General features: G+C 35.0%; 2 protein-coding genes across 5 annotated transcripts in view; one reads left to right on the plus strand and one right to left on the minus strand.

Moving 5' to 3' along the window:
* Positions 1-20,500, plus strand: part of rt (Protein O-mannosyltransferase rt) — a 55,647-nt gene that overhangs the window by 24,177 nt on the left and 10,970 nt on the right. For all 3 annotated transcript variants that reach the window (XM_069842493.1, XM_069842495.1, XM_069842494.1), the window contains exons 9-12: positions 4,310-4,463; positions 8,952-9,169; positions 9,445-9,571; positions 18,770-18,944. In XM_069842493.1, coding sequence (XP_069698594.1) covers positions 4,310-4,463; positions 8,952-9,169; positions 9,445-9,571; positions 18,770-18,944 — 674 coding nt within the window. The remainder of the gene's footprint in view (positions 1-4,309; positions 4,464-8,951; positions 9,170-9,444; positions 9,572-18,769; positions 18,945-20,500) is intronic.
* On the minus strand, positions 11,079-16,324 carry LOC138711145 (uncharacterized). Of its 2 annotated transcripts, none has more exons than XR_011335350.1 (4): positions 15,838-16,323; positions 15,288-15,405; positions 14,707-14,836; positions 11,079-13,626 (listed from the first exon to the last, which is right to left on the minus strand). XR_011335350.1 is itself a non-coding variant. In XM_069842496.1 (4 exons), exons 1-4 carry the CDS (start codon positions 15,937-15,939, stop codon positions 13,511-13,513), a joined length of 408 nt encoding a protein of 135 aa, XP_069698597.1. In that variant the 5' UTR covers positions 15,940-16,324; the 3' UTR covers positions 11,079-13,510. The 2 variants fall into 2 exon arrangements, 1 of the variants encoding a protein (XP_069698597.1); XM_069842496.1 differs by having other exon boundaries at positions 15,896-16,324.

Raw genomic sequence — 20,500 nt, forward strand, 5'->3', positions numbered from 1 at the left:
CTCGAAGTTGGTTGCTTGACGGTTGTCAGCCCACTTTGAGGTCTGTGGATATAGAGGGAAAAATTGGATCGGTGTCGGTTAGAGTTCCCGAGTAGCTCAGTGGTAGAGCGTTGGTACGTTAAACCAAAGGTCCCGGGTTCGATACCCGGCTCCGGAACAATTTTTCCCTCGAAATTATTCAAATCAACTTTACAGGGAGTTATACCTGAAATCTTGATTTGAATATGAAATTTAATTAAAATTTCACGATGTTTCGAAGATTGGTTCTATCTTCGTCATCAGGTGAGAAAGAAGCCTACTCATTGGGATCATTACTTACGGCTAGGTCATTCCATGCAAAAGACTATGTTTTTTAACCATGATGTCTCAAAAGTTAAAAATATTGTACAGTGAAACCTGTTCAAATCGGAACCTGAATAATCCGGAATCCTGTCTATTTCGGAACAATTTATTGGTCCCAGCGAAATTTGTATGTATTATGTGTAATTTTTCCTGAATAAAACGGAAACTGTCCAACGCGGAAACAGAAACTGTCTGCTACTGTTCAAAACGGAAACAATATTTTGGACACACTATATTTTGTAATTATATTTTGAAACAGCGTGTAATTTCAAGGAATATACGAAATATGTAGGTCACTAAGATAAAAACAAGTTTTCTTTGCAAAATTCTAGAGGGTACCAGGGTGTGTTGGCCTGTCGGTCATAAATTTTATTACCCTGTTGACTAGGCAAACGAGTCCCTTCAAAGATTTTCAATGCTTCACACCCGTATACTGTCATAGCTAAACAGAGCGCAAGTGTAGTGATTTCCAGGTTAAAAAACAGTTGCATAAAATGTGGCATTAACATTAAGTGATGAAGTAAAAGTTATCGAGATAAAGGAAATTAGAAACAAAGTCTATGTGAAATAATATTGAAGTACAGTCGTGGAAAACTCAGGTGTGACACTTTAAAAAATAAAGATCATAATGAGTGAGTGGCGTGCGGCCAATATTGGTGACACAAAAGGAACCAGAAAGCAGCTGTTTATGTGGAAATAAATGAACTGTTGTGAGTGTGGGTTCTTCATGACCTTTCAAAGAACAAGCCAATTTCTGGATCTGTTCTGCAAAGCTTCTAATAGATGGCTCCTAGTCTAATTAATTAATAATGTGCAGTGATATGCAGTACAGTATTAGAGTATAGTGTTAGATATTAAATAGAATGAGATTAGTAAACTTTAGTAATGTTTGATAACTAATGAGTGAGTTACGATAATATTTATACAGAAAATGAGATTTTAATCAAGATGATTCACCAACGTAATAAGCGACAGAAAGCTGATTTAATGTGATGAGTGTTAAATGAAATATTTTGTACTTCTTGCAATTTGGGACATGCCATTTTGTTTTTCTTGTATATGAGTGACAAAATATTCCATTTCAATGTCACACCTGAATAATACGGAAACCTGTCCACAACGGAAAGAAAATTAGGACCATGTCACTTCTGTCTTGAACAGGTTTCACTGTAGTAGGTTATTTGTACGTTCTAAATATGAATTTCACCCAATATTATATTTATATTCTTCATAGTTTGACAGCAATGAGCATTTAAAATATTAAATACAATAAATAATTGACTGCCTCCATGGTGTGTTGGTCCAGATCAGGAGGTCCCGGGTTCGATATCGGCTCTCGGTGAATTTTTCTTGAAGAGGAATTCCCTGGGTGTCTAGAGTCTGGAAATTTGTATGAATGTGAGTGTGATTGTGAGTGTGCCGGGTTAATATTAATTAACCAATCATCACAAATATAAAAAAAAATACATCAGGACTGTCACTGGGCAGTAACCTGAACACACGTTTCAGCGTCACATTGTTGACAAATAACTCCATCTGTTAGCACAACCATGAAGCATCTAATAGATGCTACAGAGTTACCAACAACGAAAAAAAATAAATAAATAAAAATAAATAATGTGAAATGTTCAATCTTATGACTTATCAATGTAATATTAATATTTGTTAATACATGTTAAATATAAATAATGTATAAACGTTTTCGCCTTTTACAGCAAAATCAGATACAACTTGCTTCTACGATATCTAAATTAGATAGTGGAATTTTTGTTTTCTCTTGTAGTAAACCATCAAATTGGTGTTATAATAATAAGTAATAATGACTCACGAGTTTTATGTATTTTATTGTTGAAAAAAAAAGTTATAAATAAGTCTAATTGCATAACTAATTTATTTAGGGTGGAATTCATAGTCGTCACTTATAAAATGAGTGAACCCTTAAGTAATAAGTGTTTGCTTATAATAAGGGAAGCCTTAAGTCAATTCCGAATTCATAGACAACACTTATTTTCACGTAATGAGTGCTCACTTACAGCTGCCGGACATGACGTCATAACAAAACCTGACTCTACATGTGGAGTTGCTATGACAACGAGTTATCAATATTATTGTACTGAATAAGTTATATACAGCAATAGTTTCATGATATGTTCGGTCCCTATCCTGTGCAAGATTAATCCAGTCTCTATCATCATATCCCACCTCCCTCAAATCCATTTTAATATTATCCTCCCATCTACGTCTCGGCCTCCCCAAAGGTCTTTTTCCCTCCGGTCCAACTAACACTCCATATGCATTTCTGGATTTGCCCATACGTGCTACATGCCCTGCCCATCTCAAACGTCTGGATTTAATGTTCCTAATTATGTCAGGTGAAGAATGCAATGCGTGCAGTTCTGCGTTGTGTAACTTTCTCCATTCTCCTGTAACTTCATCCCGCTTAGCCCCAAATATTTTCCTAAGCACCTTATTCTCAAACACCCTTAATCTCTGTTCCTCTCTCAGAGTGAGAGTCCAAGTTTCACAACCATACAGAACAACTGGTAATATAACTGTTTTATAAATTCTAACTTTCAGATTTTTTTGACAGCAGATTAGATGATAAAAGCTTCTCAACCGAATAATAACCGAATAATAATAATAATAATAATAATAATAATAATAATAATAATAACAATAATAATAATAATAATCCCGGCGCCGGAGAGAATTTTTCTCCGCTCCATCACTCTTTCATCATGTGATGACGCAGAATATCTGCATGGAAATATCATATGTACTTCGGTACATCAATATATATATGATATGCGTAATAAATCACTTTGTGATTTAAGACGGCGCCCATACCGTCGGATCCCGGCCAATCAGTCACTCATCTGGGTGCACCTCAACACATGTATGGACTTCGGTCCTGCGTTCATAGACATCTATGACGTAGTGCAGAGGGCGGCCACCAGAGGGAACCCAAGAGATGGAGCTTAATCTGAGACGATTCTAAACGGCGTCGGGATTGTATCCGGCGTGGCTTAGTGGATAAAGCATCAGCACGTAGAGCTGAAAACCCGGGTTCAAATCCCGGCGCCGGAGAGAATTTTTCTCCGCTCCATCACTCTTTCATCATGTGATGACGCAGAATATCTGCATGGAAATATCATATGTACTTCGGTACATCAATATATAAATAATAATAATAGCTATAATATCACTGTTTCATATCATATATGTTTTTATGTAATTTTCCTTTTATTTGTTTATGTCCTATGTGTTGAACATGCACCAGTATGCCATATCTATTTCATGTCATTTTTATGTCATATACGTCCTTAAAAGTAATATGTATATTTCTACGAAATACTTTTTTTTTCTTATTTTTTATTTATTTATTTTGTAAGTAACAAGTCTTTGTGTGATATGTCCTGGGAAAGTACTGTCTGTAATATGTCTGCATTTCATATATTATGTATCTATTTCTATATATTATATCTATTTTATCTTATATCTTTGTATTCGTATAATATAAATATGATTTTTATTGTTATACACATTTAATGTAATATGTGTATTTTATGTCATAATTATGTATACATTTTATGTAACTATTTGTACAGGGCTATAATATGTATGATTTAATTACAGCCCTAATATACCTTCGGGTAAAATAGGGTTCTATAAACTTGGAAATTCAATAATAATAATAATAATATAGCATTAAATTATATTTAAAAAATGGGAACTACATTATGCTTCTGCTAGTCGTTTTACTTCTCCAGTAACCAATGGGAGAGTTTTGTTCCTGTAACTTTTGTTGGTCTCCAGTTTTTAGTAGGATGGCAGGAGAATAGTAATTCTTCGTCCATACTTCATGTAGATGAAGAAATCAGATATTGTGCTTGGAGCGCTGGATGTAGTAACCAGTTCCAACTTCTTACAAGATTGTTGACCACTGAATTCCATCTTGTGATCGCAGGTGCGGTTTGTACACGTGAACTCAAGCCAAGCACTGAAGTTCAGTGGTAGACAACTGCCCGACTGGGGCTTCAACCAGCACGAAATTGTGACCGATCGCATCCTGCATCAAGATGACACTGTGTGGAACGTAGAGGAGCACCGGTACACTAAAAGTGAGTGACTTACTATCAAGGAGAGGTTACAACCTGGAACGCAATATTTTAATGGAACCAATACCATATTGTAGGATGAGTAAATTCCAACACTCCTAGGTTAAAGGCATGATCAACCATTCTTTCAAAAACTGAGTTTTTGAAACTGAGCCAGCTTCAGGATTTTGACTAGCAATCAGTTGCAGGCCGTATTTTGAGGAAGTGCTCCTAGGCAAATAACTAACGGGTAGTAAGAATAAAGCTTAAGTACTTTCTCAAGGTTTATACTTTTGAGTATGAGCACTTCCTGTGATTATATACTCGTAACCACTAGAACATACTCGTATTCGTAAGAATAAAGACATTCTACCTAACGCGAATATATACTCATCTCTACAGCCTTCTTGATTGTTTAAAAGTTAGTATGTACTCGTGTTACCTATCCTCTTTGACCACATTGCACCGTGATGCTCAGTTTTCTTTTTTTTTTATATAGACTTTCACATACTATCCCTATGCTGTAGTTGTTTGTGTTTTGCTTCTTATAAATAAATAAGCAAATAAACAAACAAATTAATTAATTAAATAAAATAAACAAACAAATAAGTAAATAAATGAATAAATAAATGAACATGAAAGAGAGAGTAAATCAGATAAACGTTAATAAACAGGAAACAAGAAAATAGTACTGGGAAATCGTCATTACGGGATGTTGGACAGAGATTACAATCCATTTCTAGAATTCCAGTTATGCTAATTCTATTTTTTATTATAGAGAGTTATATATATATATATATATATATATATATAATTTAAAGTTACAAGTAACTGTATTTTGCAATTCAAATTTTACAAAATAAACTGTTAATTATATTTATGCTCGACCATGCCGAAATGTACTAATTATACATCTGGTAGCAGTCCTTTAATGCACGTCATTAAAGTACACCTACTCATTAAAGTACAGGTCTTCAGCCAATGATAACTCAGCTTACATGTGTTCAGCCAATGACAAGTCAGCTTTGTACCGTTATAAAACCGTAAGTATCGATTATTCTCGGATATGCAATCGAAAGAGAATTAGCGAAAAGTCACAGAGGCTGGAAATCCAATACTGTCGCAGAAGGTTATGTTCTGTTACTATAATAATTAGCGTTAATTGTAAATAATATTCAAATAAATTCAATTTGTCAACTCGTTTTTCAATGTCGAATTCAATAATCAAGATTATAATATTATCAAGTTTAACGGGACTACGTCAAGGTCAATGACTTTATTGTTCCTCGGAAAAAATCAATACTTTCGCGTCTGCGCACATCTCACAATTCACGACCTAGAACAAGGTCACTTCCGACCTTGTCAGATACCTACAAATAAAATGTATACATCTGAATACCGGTAATTTCAAGTTAGAAATATGGTCGAGCATAAAAAGTCGTATGAAACTCGCCTATAATGGTAATTAAGAAGCTCGTATGAAAATTATTAAACTCGCTTGCGCTCGTTTCATAAATATCCATACTCGATTCTTAATTACTATCATTATAGGCTCGTTGCATAATGTACTATTAACAATACAATCTAACCTTATAATTTGATAGCCATTAATATTTTTATAGGTTATGTTTTTTATGAATAACAAATACATGTTTAACCTTTTTCACATTCACTCTTGTGAAGCGTTAAAGGCTTCTAAAGTTCACGTCTTTTTCTATATTTTTTCATGATGTATTACATCGTTCATAAATTCTGCCATTTTTTTTATTTAACTTTAAACTGAACACAAATCAACAAATACTCAGAATTGAGCCTGCTACAAACCATACTCAGAATAACATGAGAACGAACTTATAAATATGAGAATATACTAGTTTTTATTCTTATCAAGCATGAGTATATATTCTGTACAAGATGGACACTTGAGTATATTCAACTATGCTTCCATGTTATGAGTATGTAATCAAAAATGAGTAGGTACTCAAATGTTTTTATTCTTACTAACAAGAGTATACAGTGAAACCTCTCATTTACGGACATCGAAGGGACGTAACAATCTGTCCGCATCTGGGAGGTGTCCTTTATTGGGAGGGAGGCTCCCCAATCTAACAGTAAATTTATAATATGCATTATGTATCCCTTCACGCTTTAAATGAAATGTATTACTGTAGTTTAATTCTAAATACAGTATAGTGTACTGTAGTAAATTATTTGCAACTTTGAACTACAGTCGATAAGACCGAAAAAGGAAAATATAGTACTGTGCCATGCAATTTTATTCTAGGTCTACAGTTATGCAGTACTGTAATTTACAGTTTTCAACTTAACCTTTACGTTCAGGTGCCATGTCTCTCGAAACAGAACAACTGATTGAAGTGAAGAGAATAATCCTACTAACCCTATCATGTGTCCAATACAATTTCACGATCGCGGAAACCTTGGACCCATCAGACAGGTTAAATTTTATGACTTTGTTTATCCACCCGCTTCCAGCTAACAAGGGGTAGCCGGCTGGGCTAGTGGTAGCCTACGAGACCCTTATTGTCTTCTTTCATTTAAGGAACTTATGTACTAATTTTTCCACTTTCGTAACACGTTAGTCTTGAAATCCAAATTCTGTCCGCAGTGAGGAGGTAAAGCAAGTTTTAGGACTGTGAAACAGCTGTCCGTGTTCGTGTCTGAGAGTGTCCGTAAACGAGAGTATAATTTAACATTATTTATATATTATTTCAGTTGCGACATAAAAATCTGTCCGTATATGAGGAGTGTCCTTATCTTGGAGGTGTCCGTAAGAAGAGGTTTCACTGTATACTAAAAAAAGTCCAGTATATACTATACTAGTGGCTTGTGCAGCAAATGCTGCTGCAAACTAAGTTCGTTAGACGTTCAAATAAAAATTTTTCACATTTATTTTCAATGAAGAATACTTCTCTTTTTGATAGTTATTTGCTTCCATAATAATGAAACATACTCCCTCTGAATGGATTTCTTTAGGCCAAATACTTTTTCTTGAACCTATCCAACTTCAGTTTTTGAGTTGCAACGCGAAAACGCAAGTACCAATGTCAGGACGACAGCAGCAGCTATTTCAGGTCATTGTGGATTGTAGGCAAAAGTTAACAAAATGTCAGGTTTGCTAAGCTTTCGAACAATAGCATTTTCGTATAGCTGCTCCATGTAGAACTTGAAATGTAGAGCGTAAAATCATTTTATCCTACTCAGAGATCTTGCTGAAATGATCTGGAGACTAAAAGATTTTCTAGGCCTCTTATTTTATCAGTAAGTACTGTAATATCTTAGGAACTGTAATTTTTGCACTCTCTCGAGCCAATACTGAAGACAATGACACATCAATATCTACACTACACCGCCATTAATTATATGAAAAAGACCCAACCCCACTGGGTTAATAAGTATAAATATATTTGATTTTTAATAACATTATTATTATCTTACTTAAGTTTTGTAGTTATATATAGCAGCCACTTAGTAAATTATAGAAATGAAGATCTAAATTAAGATATTCTCTACATTTACTTACATAACCACAAAACGTTTCACTTTCATGTCATCAATAGCATCAATATTATGTACAATTAATGAAAAATAGGTGCATCATGATATTAACTATAATAATATTTAATTTCTAATGGTAATAATGTCATCAAACCACCTCAAGTTTCGTAGATTTGAATATCCAATACACAGCTGTACTCAGAAAATTATACACTGCAGAATCAGTTTTTAATAACAAATTGAATTGAGCTCTAAATATGTCGGCAATCCTGCAGGTCATGGCCTTCGTGTAATAGCATATTGTTTATTGTAGTGTGTGTTTTGTTCTGAAATTCAATCAATTCGGCCGTGATTCAATAAAATTAGTTCTCAAAACTGACAACAGATGGATTTTGGAAAATAGGAAATTTATGTAGGAAAATTGACATTTCACTGAAAACTACTACTTTTCCGAAAAACTTTGGATGCCAGGCATGAAAATGAGGGGTCACTCATTAAAATCCGTTCAGCGATTTTCCCGTAATTTCCATTACCAGTTCAAATTATATATATAGATTCTCATGTTTATTCTTACCACGGAACATCATAGACTAATATTTCTCAGTCACAGTTTCGATCTTTCTATATCCACTTTATAAATATCGTGTGTTTTTCTGGATATAGGCCATACCAATTTAACATTGCCATAAGAAACCTATGTATAAAAACAATAAAGAAATTACTCAATCAGTTAGAAATTAGCAGACTTTGACAATTTGTAAAACAAGAGAACATCATTTATGGTTACTAGGTGAAAGCCTGATGTTCTCTTATTTTACAGATTGTCAAAGCCTGCTAATTTCTAAACATGGCCCACTGAAACTGCATTAAAACTGCTACTAATCTAGAAATGAGATACAATGAATAGTTTCTTTGTAGCAGCTTATAAAAGTTTTGGATTGCTCTATTTCCATTGCACCTCAACTTGGAGTTAATCATAATATTCTCTCTCTTCAGATGAAGATCAGAAGGACCGGGAGAGAGAGCTTGTAAATGCTGAGATGATTCCTTTGCGGGCTACGACACTCAGCTTCTGGGAGAAATTCATCGAACTGCAGTACAAAATGCTGTTTGCCAACCAGGAAAATGTTCAGAACCACATGTACAGCAGTGAACCCCTGGAGTGGCCACTCATGGCTCGTGGCATTGCCTACTGGGTCAGCCCCCACAGCAATGTAAGTGATTCATGGTAGTTTGTAGCAGTTGACAAGTTGAGGGATATTTGCCTTGGAGGAAATTTTGTTGTCATTTCCACAGACCATTTTCGCAATAGTTACCGAATTAGATTGTGCTAAATGTTTTACTTTTTTTTTCTCTCTGAGAAAACTACGAACTTCCCATCAATATGGTATTAGACTTTTTTTTGTTATATACAACGTGAAGAATTTTCTCTGAAAATTTGCGTGATTATTTCACATACACATTATATTGCAAAACTGTTTTGTTGCAGGCTCAGGTGCACCTGCTAGGCAACTTGGTAGTGTGGTTGTCAGGATCTGCCAGCATCATGCTGTACTGTGTACTGCTCACATTCTATCTAATTCGTCGACGTCGACAGTGCTTCGACATCTCTCCAGGTGAGTCGAACTGTAATACTTAGATTCTGTTTCTCATTTAAGGCTATGGATCGGTGAAATAACGAAAAAAAAAAAAAAACCGTAAAAAATGGCAATTTTGTTTTCAACTAAAAAAAAAAATTAAATGTTTCAGTTTTCTAAATCTGTGCTTATTTTGGCCCTATGACAATTTAAAGCCCATAAGGACGAATTTAAAGAGACCAGCGCGTGCATGGAGCTACAGCCCTTTAAACTGATACTCAGCTGTCATTTTGACTTTGTACTTCATTCTAACTAATTTTACTTTTCATTCAGTTCCTATTTCACTCTGTTATGTAGGAGAAAAATGTGTGTGGTAGACCTCGAAGGATATCAATAGTGTATATCATATACATGTTGTACTCTGATACTCGTTTTCTCGATTTTCAAATTTTCAACATTTTGTAACATTCAGAATGCTCTAATGAATACAGTTTTTCTCCAATCTCAGTGAAATTTTGCACAGAAGCCCACAAAAGCATGTGAAGTAAACTGACACATGTGCTTTCTTCTGCTATTGAAAGTATTCAGATCACCATGTGTTGAGGATGTGATAAGTTTAAAAAAATTGAAAAATTAACAACTAAAAGGGTAAATATCTGTTTCTCAAAAAGTAATTGGAAAAGTATGAAAAGCATGTGTCATATTTTACATACATCTATCAGGAATAAATAAAATGTAAATTTAACGAAAAATTATGTAAACTTTGAAAATTGGGACAGTTACAATTCAGTATTAAAATCATAGACAAATAAATAGAAAGACCCCCAACTCAATGCATTACCTTCGACACGCTATTGACGCGACGTCGAGACACTTGGCGGCAAAACATCGGAACTACATCTCGTTACACATAGCGGCAGAATGCGGAACTACACCCCTTGTTATACGGCCTGATCGGTATTACAGGTATCCATTATGCCAACATTAGAGCACGATCGGTACTGCAGATACCTATTATACCAACACATACTGGTATTTTTCATATCGCCAAAGGAGTGTGTAATGGTTTATCAGTTTAAATAACATGTTTAACCACAATATTTATATTACATTTTTGTTTTAATATGTGAATATAAATAAAATGGTTGAACATGAAACTGAAAACCATTAACACACTCCCTCTTTTAACACCATCAAATTTGATAAATTAATTTAATAAAAGGGTTAAATACCCTTTTATTAAATTAATTTATCAAATTTGACTAATAAAAGTTTTTGCATCTTCTAGATCAAATATGTAATTGAGATACAGGAAGCGAATAGGATAGGATACTTCTCTCCAAAACACCTTAAGCACTATTTTTAAATAATGTTATGTATCATGTATTGGAAAATAAAAACAAAGATTGACTTTGGAATATTGACTTCGAAGTTATTATTGGTCAGTTATATAATTATAATTTGCTCTTAATTTTTTTATGTCAAACATTAGCTCGAAAATAATCATAAGATGTTTTGCTGTGACATAGTACAACGCACGTTCATAAACATTTATAAAACACCACTTTATTTGTTTTACACCGTCAGAGCTGAACATCTATTTTTAAAAGTAACTGCCATTAGTTTAATATATGGATATTAAAAATCTAAGTAATCAATAATCACCACTGATAAAGAATACAAAGAAAACTATTTGTCTACAACAGACATAAAATTAACTTAGACCTTTAATAAAAACACCATTAAGAAATACAAGTAAAAAAATTATTTTTCATTCTCTGATGTATAGTTGATTTAAAACACTGAACATATTAGAAAAAGTGCAATACAATTTATTAGAGATAAGTCTATACTTCGCAACATTTCCTAATTTTGAGCTTTGATACTGAGTGTTTGATTTGGTTGTGGCCCCATTGCTCAAAATATGTTGTTGTTGTATTCTAATGCCAGGGGTTTGACAAAGTCATTTGACCTCTTGCACTCCAATATTTTTCGAAGATATTATCATGGCCAGCCACTGAAGCACAGATTTTGAGGTGTTCCGAATCCATTTCTTGGTTTGAGTTGCACAGTGGGTAGTTAGAGGACTGATATATTCCAATTCTATGCAGGTGTTTGTTTGGCCAGACAGTCATGGCCTGTTGCCAATCTAAATGCAGCTACAGACGATTTTCGTGGTAAATCGGGAATTAACTGTGGATTATGATGCAGAGAGTTCCATTTTTTCCCTTGAGATTTGTGTTATCAAATTTTGTTTGTTGAAGTCTAAGTATGTAGATTTAATAAATCTTTTCACAGAGTAATACGTAGATTTAGTAACAGGTCTGTAAGTAGCACTGCTGCCCTTCTTTGCTAAAGCATCAGCATTCTCGTTTCCCAGGATTCCACAATGGGATGGTATCCACTGGAATACAATTCTTTTATTGAGTGATATTGAGAGAGCATTTTAGTTATTTCTGCTGTTTGAAATGAAAGTATGTATTTAGAGACTATTGATAGAATAGCTGCTTTGGAGTCTGACAATATAACTGCATTCTTAAATTTATTGATGTGGCATAGAAGATTCCTGAGACTTTCACTTATTACAATGATTTCTCCGACAAAACTTGTTGTTCCATATCCAAGAGATCTATAAAGTGAGAAGAGACAAAATATTGTACCATATTTACTCTCTTCTTAGCTGATGTTATGCAAGCATTCCATTATAAAAAATTTAGTTGCTTCTGTACCATTAAAGTAGTCCCGCCCAGAAGTCCGATTGGGGGACTATTTTGCTGCATAGAATTGGAATATATCAGTCTCCTAACTGTCCATTGTGCTACTCAAACCAAGAAATGGATTCGGAACACCTCAAAATCTGTGCTTCAGTGGCTGACCATGACAATAATTTTGAAAAATACTGGAGTGCAAGAGGTCAAATGACTTTATTGTCAAATGTCTGGCATTAGAAAATATCAACATATTTACTCTGGTCATAATATCTTTGAAAAATATTGGAGTGCAAGAGGTCAAATGACTTTATTGTCAAACGCCTGACATTAGAAAACAACAACATATTTACTCTTTAAAAATTCTAAATAATGCACCCAAATCTCACCAGTTGCAGAAGCTGCAGATTCGTATCGCTGCCACTGGACTCTCTCCTATGCCCTATAGATGACACAACTGAAATGCTCATTGTACTAGTAATTATTATTTGTATTTATATTACTATGTAATGTTAACTTAGGGTCTTAAAGATCGTTAGATTTATCATTGCCCTATATATTACAAAAATTATATTGCTCATAATGTAGAAGTCAAGTACTCTACTTTTTTTTTTTTTTTTTCAGATGAATGAATGAATTCCCCTTATTTTCCTTCAATTGACTGAAGAAATCAACACATTAAACGAAATGAGATAACAATGATAATAATAATAATAATAATAATAATAATAATAATAATAATAATAATAACAACAATTCATTCTAGTACCGAGGTCATGGAAAGCATGGGGCTCTACCTCCATGCCCCCCAAATGCCTTCTTGGCATGTTACGGGGATACCTTTACCTTTTACCTCTAATAATAATAATAATAATAATAATAACAACAATTCATTCTAGTACCGAGGTCATGGAAAGCATGGGGCTCTACCTCCATGCCCCCCAAATGCCTTCTTGGCATGTTACGGGGATACCTTTACCTTTTACCTTTAATAATAATAATAATAATAATAATAATAATAATAATAATGAATGAAGTCCATTACCATATACCTTTCAACAAAATTAAACACAATTTTGTTAAAAGATAAAGACAATGAATGAATCACTCAATGAAAGAGAATACAGGTTCAAATTGATGCCACAGTGAAGTGCAATGAATGAAGCAATTATGTTAGGTGGTGAAAAAGGTTAATGTAAGTAGGCTGGTGATGAAGTGGGTCGCAGTTCTTGAGTGGGATACCAAGCATCCCTTGATGGAATGGCCCCTCTTAGTAAGTTATATCTGAAGTCACCGTTATACTGATTACTGCGAAAATGGCTTGCACATATATAGGCCCTTCTGTAAGGATGAGGATTTTCTGCCACAGCTGCCCACATGTGGTACCTGTTACAATCAAAATTCTATTATTATCTTAAAAAAATACACAAACCAGGGTTGGTATTAATTTAAATTAATGATTTAATCATGATGTTAATAAAATAATTTTCATTTTATTTACATCAAATAATTGTTACTATTTAAATCACAGATTAAAATTATATGCACCTAACATGATTAAGATGAGAAATTAACTTACTGAAAAAAAATATATATAAACTTTTTACATATGACTGTTCTGCTGCTTCTTAAAACTATTAGCAATATATATGAGTAGCAAACTTTCATCTCTGCAATGAACAAAATATTTTCTATGGTGAAATATATTTTTCTTCCTATGAATTCATATAAAATTTCACCACAGAAAAATCTTTGTTTATTACAGACATATAATTCTAACATTTTCTGAAGAAATGGACAGGTTTTGAAAGTTTGCTTCTCATGTGTCTTTTCCCAACTCCTAATTAAGGAGCAACAGAACACATGGTACAGGTAGTCAAGTAGAGCCTACTTTCGGAATCACCACCTAATTAAAGCACAGTATGATGCTGAGGATTGAAATGAATAGTTGTAGCTCATAACAATATTCAAAGTAAAAGTTGCACAATGCCAAATGGACTATGTATTTATTCTGAAAACACACAATGCTAAGCTCTTCTGATAAATCTATTTGTAAATATTAATCTCCCTAAATAGTTGAATTCTTTTCTAGTGAATAACAAACTGAGCATAATATCTTGCCTAAGTCCAAGCTAATTATTATTATCATTAAGTGCAGGTTATTAGTGCTGTAACTCTTCATGTATTAACAATGAGGCCTATGTGTAAACATAGTAAATTATTTTTTATTATTAATTACTTAAAATAACACATTAACAAAATACACAATTATGTAGGAACTAATGCACAAATTAAGTTTAAATGAATTACAAAAGAAGGCAAAAACTCATTTTAATAAACAAATACGAATTTGACAAATAATTCTCACTTAAATTTAAAAATCACTACAGTTTACCAACCTTGACTATTTACTGATGATATATAAGGATATCTTTGCATTGAGCTTATGCCAATGCCATTGCTTACCTTTTAAGCTGTGCTGCATTACTTGGCGCAGGAAACAGGAATAACCAGGTCTCCTCATTACTATCCGATTTCTGACAGTACACTGCAGCACATTCACAGTGTAAAACTCCGCCATTTGTCTTTCTATTAACTGAAACAAACCAGCAGTAGCCTAGTATCATATAATGCATTAATAACACTACATTTCATAGTACAATTGAAGGATTGCAGTATAATCAACGTTTGTAAAATATTCCTGGAAGAATTCTATCCACGAGTCTATAAAAATAATATCTCCGGCAATTTAACTCTTTTTATTTTATCAAAATTATTCCAGTAAAGGTACTATTGTTAACTGTAAAGTCAAATTTCTAAAATATATCTTTTCGGGAACAACACTTCTTTACTATTGCGTTACCGAGCTAAGGTACCCCGCCATCCTTTGGTAACGCAACTGTAAAGAATTACACCGGGAACAACATGTTTAGTCATATCAGATTCTGTCCCACGAATTTTAAGATGTCTGACCAACTTAACTTAGCTATATACAAAAATAAGATGTTCGTTCATACCCAAAGTGTATATTAACTCTGTTAGCTTACCTTTAAAGCTCTTGGCGTAATTGCAGTTAGGCCTAATACACTGTTGTAATTCAACACAGAAGTCAGTTCATCATGTGGTAGTGATAGAAGGAAGGTAATCGCGTTCTGAAGTTTATCCCTGAAAACAATTACAGATCTCAGTTTAATAAACGTTTAAGATATGATGGAAGAATTCAGTTTAAATTAGAAAACATGACGGTGCAGTTAAGCTGCATCTACACGGTTCAGTTTTTCATGCTCGTACGCACGCAGTCTGGGAAGAATATTGAAAGAATCAAGTTTAAAGCGCATGTTGAATTAAGATACATTAAGATTTCCTATCTACAAGGTACGCCATATTAAAATTAAAATACCAAAATACCATGTGATGGAGTGTATAAACCGATTATAGTTTCACTGACCAAGTTCTGCAGCAGCGAAAGCTAAAATAATATATTATCCTGCACATTGTGTGCACTTCCGTTATTATTAAATACCAATCTTGCAGGCATTGCTTGGATGTGTGAAGTTGAACCGTGTAGATGTAATCTCAAACATATTTCTTTCTTACCTTTAACGTTGCGAATTATTTCTTGTTGCAGGAAAGCACCAGTAACTTCTCAATTAACTCGATCTGTTCAAATTTCTTCCTTAAGCAGCCATGTTCGTCCATTCCATAATTTATACAAGATTTAAACAGAATAGGAATGCCAACATCCAACAATTGATCAACTGAACAAATGAGGTTAATAGGTCATACACAGTACACTAATATGGCTACTTTGTCCTCGAATGAAAATGCAAATTAGCTATATAGTAATAGTAATAATAATCCGAATATTATAAAACTGACACATTCTGTAAATAATGGATATTAATAATATCTGTTTAAAACTGTCATATTGGCAAAACTTAAAACCAAAGAACTTTCGAAACCAAAGAGTTTTGTACTGCTAATTTTACAAACTCTGTTATCGAAATACAGCCAGCGCTGTCCTGACCACATGCGGCAAACTATGGAACATCTATGAGCATCCAACATCTATCATTTGAGTTAAACCCCCCTGATTAAAATCATCTTCAACACTGCCCAGCCACTATCAACTTGGCGTCCTTGAGTGAAAAAGTACTGGAGAGCGAGAGAGTTAATGATTTTGTTGTCAGATATTCGGCATTAGCAGACAACAACAACATAATTCAGTATTAAAAAAACAACAATAATTAATTATAAGTAATGTAATTGGAATATCAGAATCAAAATTTGTGTAGTGCATATCCACATTATAATAAATATGTGGTAACAGTTTCAGATTAATAGGTGTAAAAATGTAGAGAAGTTGAGAAGCTTTTATCATCCAGTCTGCTATCAAAAAATCTGAAAGTTAGAATTTATAAAACAATTATATTACCGGTTGTTCTTTATGGTTGTGAAACTTGGACTCTCACGTTGACAGAGGAACATAGGTTAAGGGTGTTTGAGAATAAGGTTCTCAGGAAAATATTTGGGGCTAAGAGGGATGAAGTTACAGGGGAATGGAGAAAGTTACACAACACAGAACTGCACGCATTGTATTCTTCACCTGACATAATTAGGAACATTAAATCCAGATGTTTGAGATGGGCAGGGCATGTAGCACGTATGGGCGAATCCAGAAATGCGTATAGAGTGTTAGTTGGGAGGCCGGAGGGAAAAAGACCTCTAGGGATGCCGAGACGTAGATGGGAAGATAATATAAAAATGGATTTGAGAGAGGTGGGATATGATGATAGAGAATCGATTAATCTTGCTCAGGATAGGGACCGATGGCGGGCTTATGTGAGGGCGGCAATGAACCTCTGGGTTCCTTAAAAGCCAGTAAGTAAGTAAGGTGTAAAAATGTAGAAGTTAGAAATTTCACAGATCCATAGCCTTAAGCTCAGCTTTAATTGTAGGTAGCCAGATTATAATGTCAGATAATGAAGCTAATCTCGAAAGCTCTTTTCAGTTGAACAATTAAGAGATTTCAGTTATTTGCATTGTATTGTTGGAAGTATCTCATTTGTGAAACGAGAATGGTTACTAGAATAGGATGTATGAGGGGGATCCAGGAAATAACGACCGTTTTGTTGTAATAATTAAAAAAATATATATTTACTTGAAAAAACAGTCTGTTACATAACTGAAGCTTCCTTTACTTCTCTACATAATCACCACCTACATTTAAACATTTGTCGTATCTGTTCACCAGCTTTAGAATTCCCGTGTTATACTCCTCTGCCGCCAGTTCATTAAGCCAGGTGTTCACTGTCTTCTTCAACTCTTCATCACTTCCAAAATGCGTACCACCCAGAAAGTCTTTCAACTTAGTGAAAAAGTGAAAATCGCTAGGAGCAAGGTCTGGACTATAGGGTGGATGATCAAAGATTTCCCAACCGAATTGATCCAGCAATTCCCGAGTTGAAGCAGTAGTGTGCGGGCAGGCGTTGTCGTGAAGAAGCACAACTCCTCTTGAAAGCATTCCTCGCCTCTTGTTTTGGATGGCTCGCCGTAGTTTTCGTAAAGTCTCACAATAACGATTTGCATTGATCGTAGTGCCTTTTGGGATGAAATCCAGCAAAAGAACACCTTTGCGATCCCAAAAGACAGTAGCCATGACTTTTTGTGTTGAGAGAGTCTGTTTGAATTTTCTCGGTTTCTTGGGTGATGAGGGATGATGCCACTGACGTGATTGGCGCTTGGTCTCTGGGGTGTTGTGAGACACCCAGGTCTCATCACCAGTCACAATTTGATCAAGAAAGGCGTCTCCATCTGTGTGATATCACATCAAGAATGTCAATGCTGAGGCCATTCTCTGAGTTTTGTGTTGGTCACTCAGTTGCCGTGGAACCCATCGTGCACAGATTTTGTGGTAGCCAAGATGTTGCGACACAATTTCACCAAGCAAAGAACGAGAAATGTCAGGAAAGGAAATATGCAATTCGTCGAGTGATGTGCGCCTGTCTTGCAAGATTCTGTCGTTCACTTTAGTCTTCAGGTCTTCTGTGATGAGTGATGGGCGTCCGGGTCGAGTTTCATCGTGGACATTTGTTCGCCCATTGTTGAACATTTCGTACCATTTTCTCACATTTCTTTCATTCATTACAGTATCGCCATACACTTCTTTCAATTGCCGGTAAATTTCTGCAGGTTTCAAATGTCGGGCATTCAAAAATCGAATCATACTCCTCACCTCACAGTCGGCGGGATTATCAATCACGTCTTTCATTTTGAAGTAACACAAAATGCACAATGGCGACTTGTTGCAACCAGTACTCACAACATTATGAGAACACATGTTAAGGAAGCCAGTTGACCTTCAAACAAGGAAGGGGAGTCAGCTGCGTGGCGGGTATGCGCGAATGGTCGTTATTTCCTGGATCCCCCTCGTAATCTCAGATTTAGGTCTTCCATACCCTTCCCCATCTACACCTGACACATAATCGGGGTACAAATAATTGGCAGTATCTTGTACTTTTTGTTGCAGAGATTTGGCGTAACTTCCTCACAATGGGCGAAGTGTTGCTGTCTGGATTTCTCTTCCATTACTTGCCATACTTTTTCGTTGAGCGCACATTGTTCCTGCACCATTACCTGCCAGCTTTCACGTTCAAAGTGCTGTTGACAGCTGCACTGGTAGAACACCTACACCAGCTTTTCAGGTGAGTTTTCAGTAGGTACTGTAAAGCAAGAAATTGTATGATTCGTACCAACCGTGTACTTATTTGTCTCTGCCGCCCCTCTTGTGGCATAAGAAGGGGAAAGGCATCAATGCACTCGGTGAGCACCTCTAACTCAGGGGACTCATACTGACATGACTGATTTAGATAATAAGAATTTACAGCATATCCTTGTTGCCCATCAGTCCAATGCACCATGTTCAATAAATTGCAATAATCAGGCTAAACAATGAAATGAATCTAAGCCTATTAAAATAATCATTCTACTGTACTACTAAATCTACGTATTACTCTGTGAAGAGATTTATTAAATCTACATACTTAGACTTCAACAAACAAAATTTGATAACACAATCCCAAGGGACAAAAGGGAACTCTCTGCACCAAAATCCACAGTTAATTCCCGATTTACCACGAAAATCGTCTGTAGCTGCATTTAGATTGGCAACAGGCCATGACTGTTTGGCCAAACACCTGCATAGAATTGGAATATATCAGTCCCCTAACTGTCCATTGTGCAACTCAAACCAAGAAATGGATTCGGAACACCTCAAAATCTGTTCTTCAGTGGCTGGTCATGATAATATCTTTGAAAAATATTGGAGTGCAAGAGGTCAAATGACTTTATTGTCAAACGCCTGGCATTAGAAAACAACAACTGTACTACCTACAACAAAATTAAAATCTCCTGTTTCTTTGTACAGTAGAATTCCTTGTATTCGACAACTGTGGGACAAAGCCTGTGCCGGATAATTGGAAAATACGACACACTGTACTGCACAAACATTTTTTTCCATGTTGAAATTTACAGTCCCGTAGCTCTAATTTCCGGCAGCCAATCACGTTGCAGGTCGGCTACATTTAAATGTGTGCGTCTTGTGATTTTCTGTTGAAGACGTTATTCATTTCTTAAGGCTCGATAAATACTTAATATAATCGCCCGCCATTTTGGCTCTTTTGTTGGCGTTCGCAAAAAGCACAAGAAGACGTCATTTGCCGCTCAATTATTTGCTGAATTACAGTGAGTTTGATTTATTATCATAGGAGCTACGACATGGTAATGTTTAAAGGTGTGGCAAATAGATCCCTCATATGGTAGCTCGGCAACGAAAGAACAAAAATGGCGAACGATACTACCTACCTAGACTTTATAGAGCCTTCACTTCCTAAGGCGTAAGCAAAGAGGAGGAGTCACACCGGGAATAACAGTGTTGCGACTAAAGGAATTTTCATATAGATATTTAAAAATAAATTTTTTAAATACGTACAATGTTTATTTTTAGTACTGAATACGGTAATGTACATTCATCAATTCATAATTTACAAAATAGCGTACAAAATACTAAAAGTTTTCGTAACCTTGTGACAATTTTAAATGGCAGTCATGCGAATCATGTGACATTAACAACATTGTAGCCAACATCGAACTATGAAGACGATGAAGTAGCACTCGATGATTTGAGAGTAAGAATATTTTGCTTGCATTTTGCAGAATCCATTGTGCAATAGCAGCGCTTAGCGGTAATAGCCATGATATT

Source organism: Periplaneta americana, chromosome 12 (assembly GCF_040183065.1).
Source record: "Periplaneta americana isolate PAMFEO1 chromosome 12, P.americana_PAMFEO1_priV1, whole genome shotgun sequence".
Lineage (NCBI taxonomy): Eukaryota > Metazoa > Arthropoda > Insecta > Blattodea > Blattidae > Periplaneta > Periplaneta americana.

Excerpts from the sequence above, each read along its gene's own strand:
- LOC138711145 (XM_069842496.1), bottom strand. The coding sequence starts at position 15,939 with ATGGACGAACATGGCTGCTTAAGGAAGAAATTTGAACAGATCGA. Across the intron at positions 15,406-15,895 it reads AAGAAATTTGAACAGATCGA|GGATAAACTTCAGAACGCGA; the intron begins GTTAATTGAGAA and ends AATTGTTTTCAG. Across the intron at positions 13,627-14,706 it reads AATGCAGCACAGCTTAAAAG|GTACCACATGTGGGCAGCTG; the intron begins GTAAGCAATGGC and ends TGATTGTAACAG.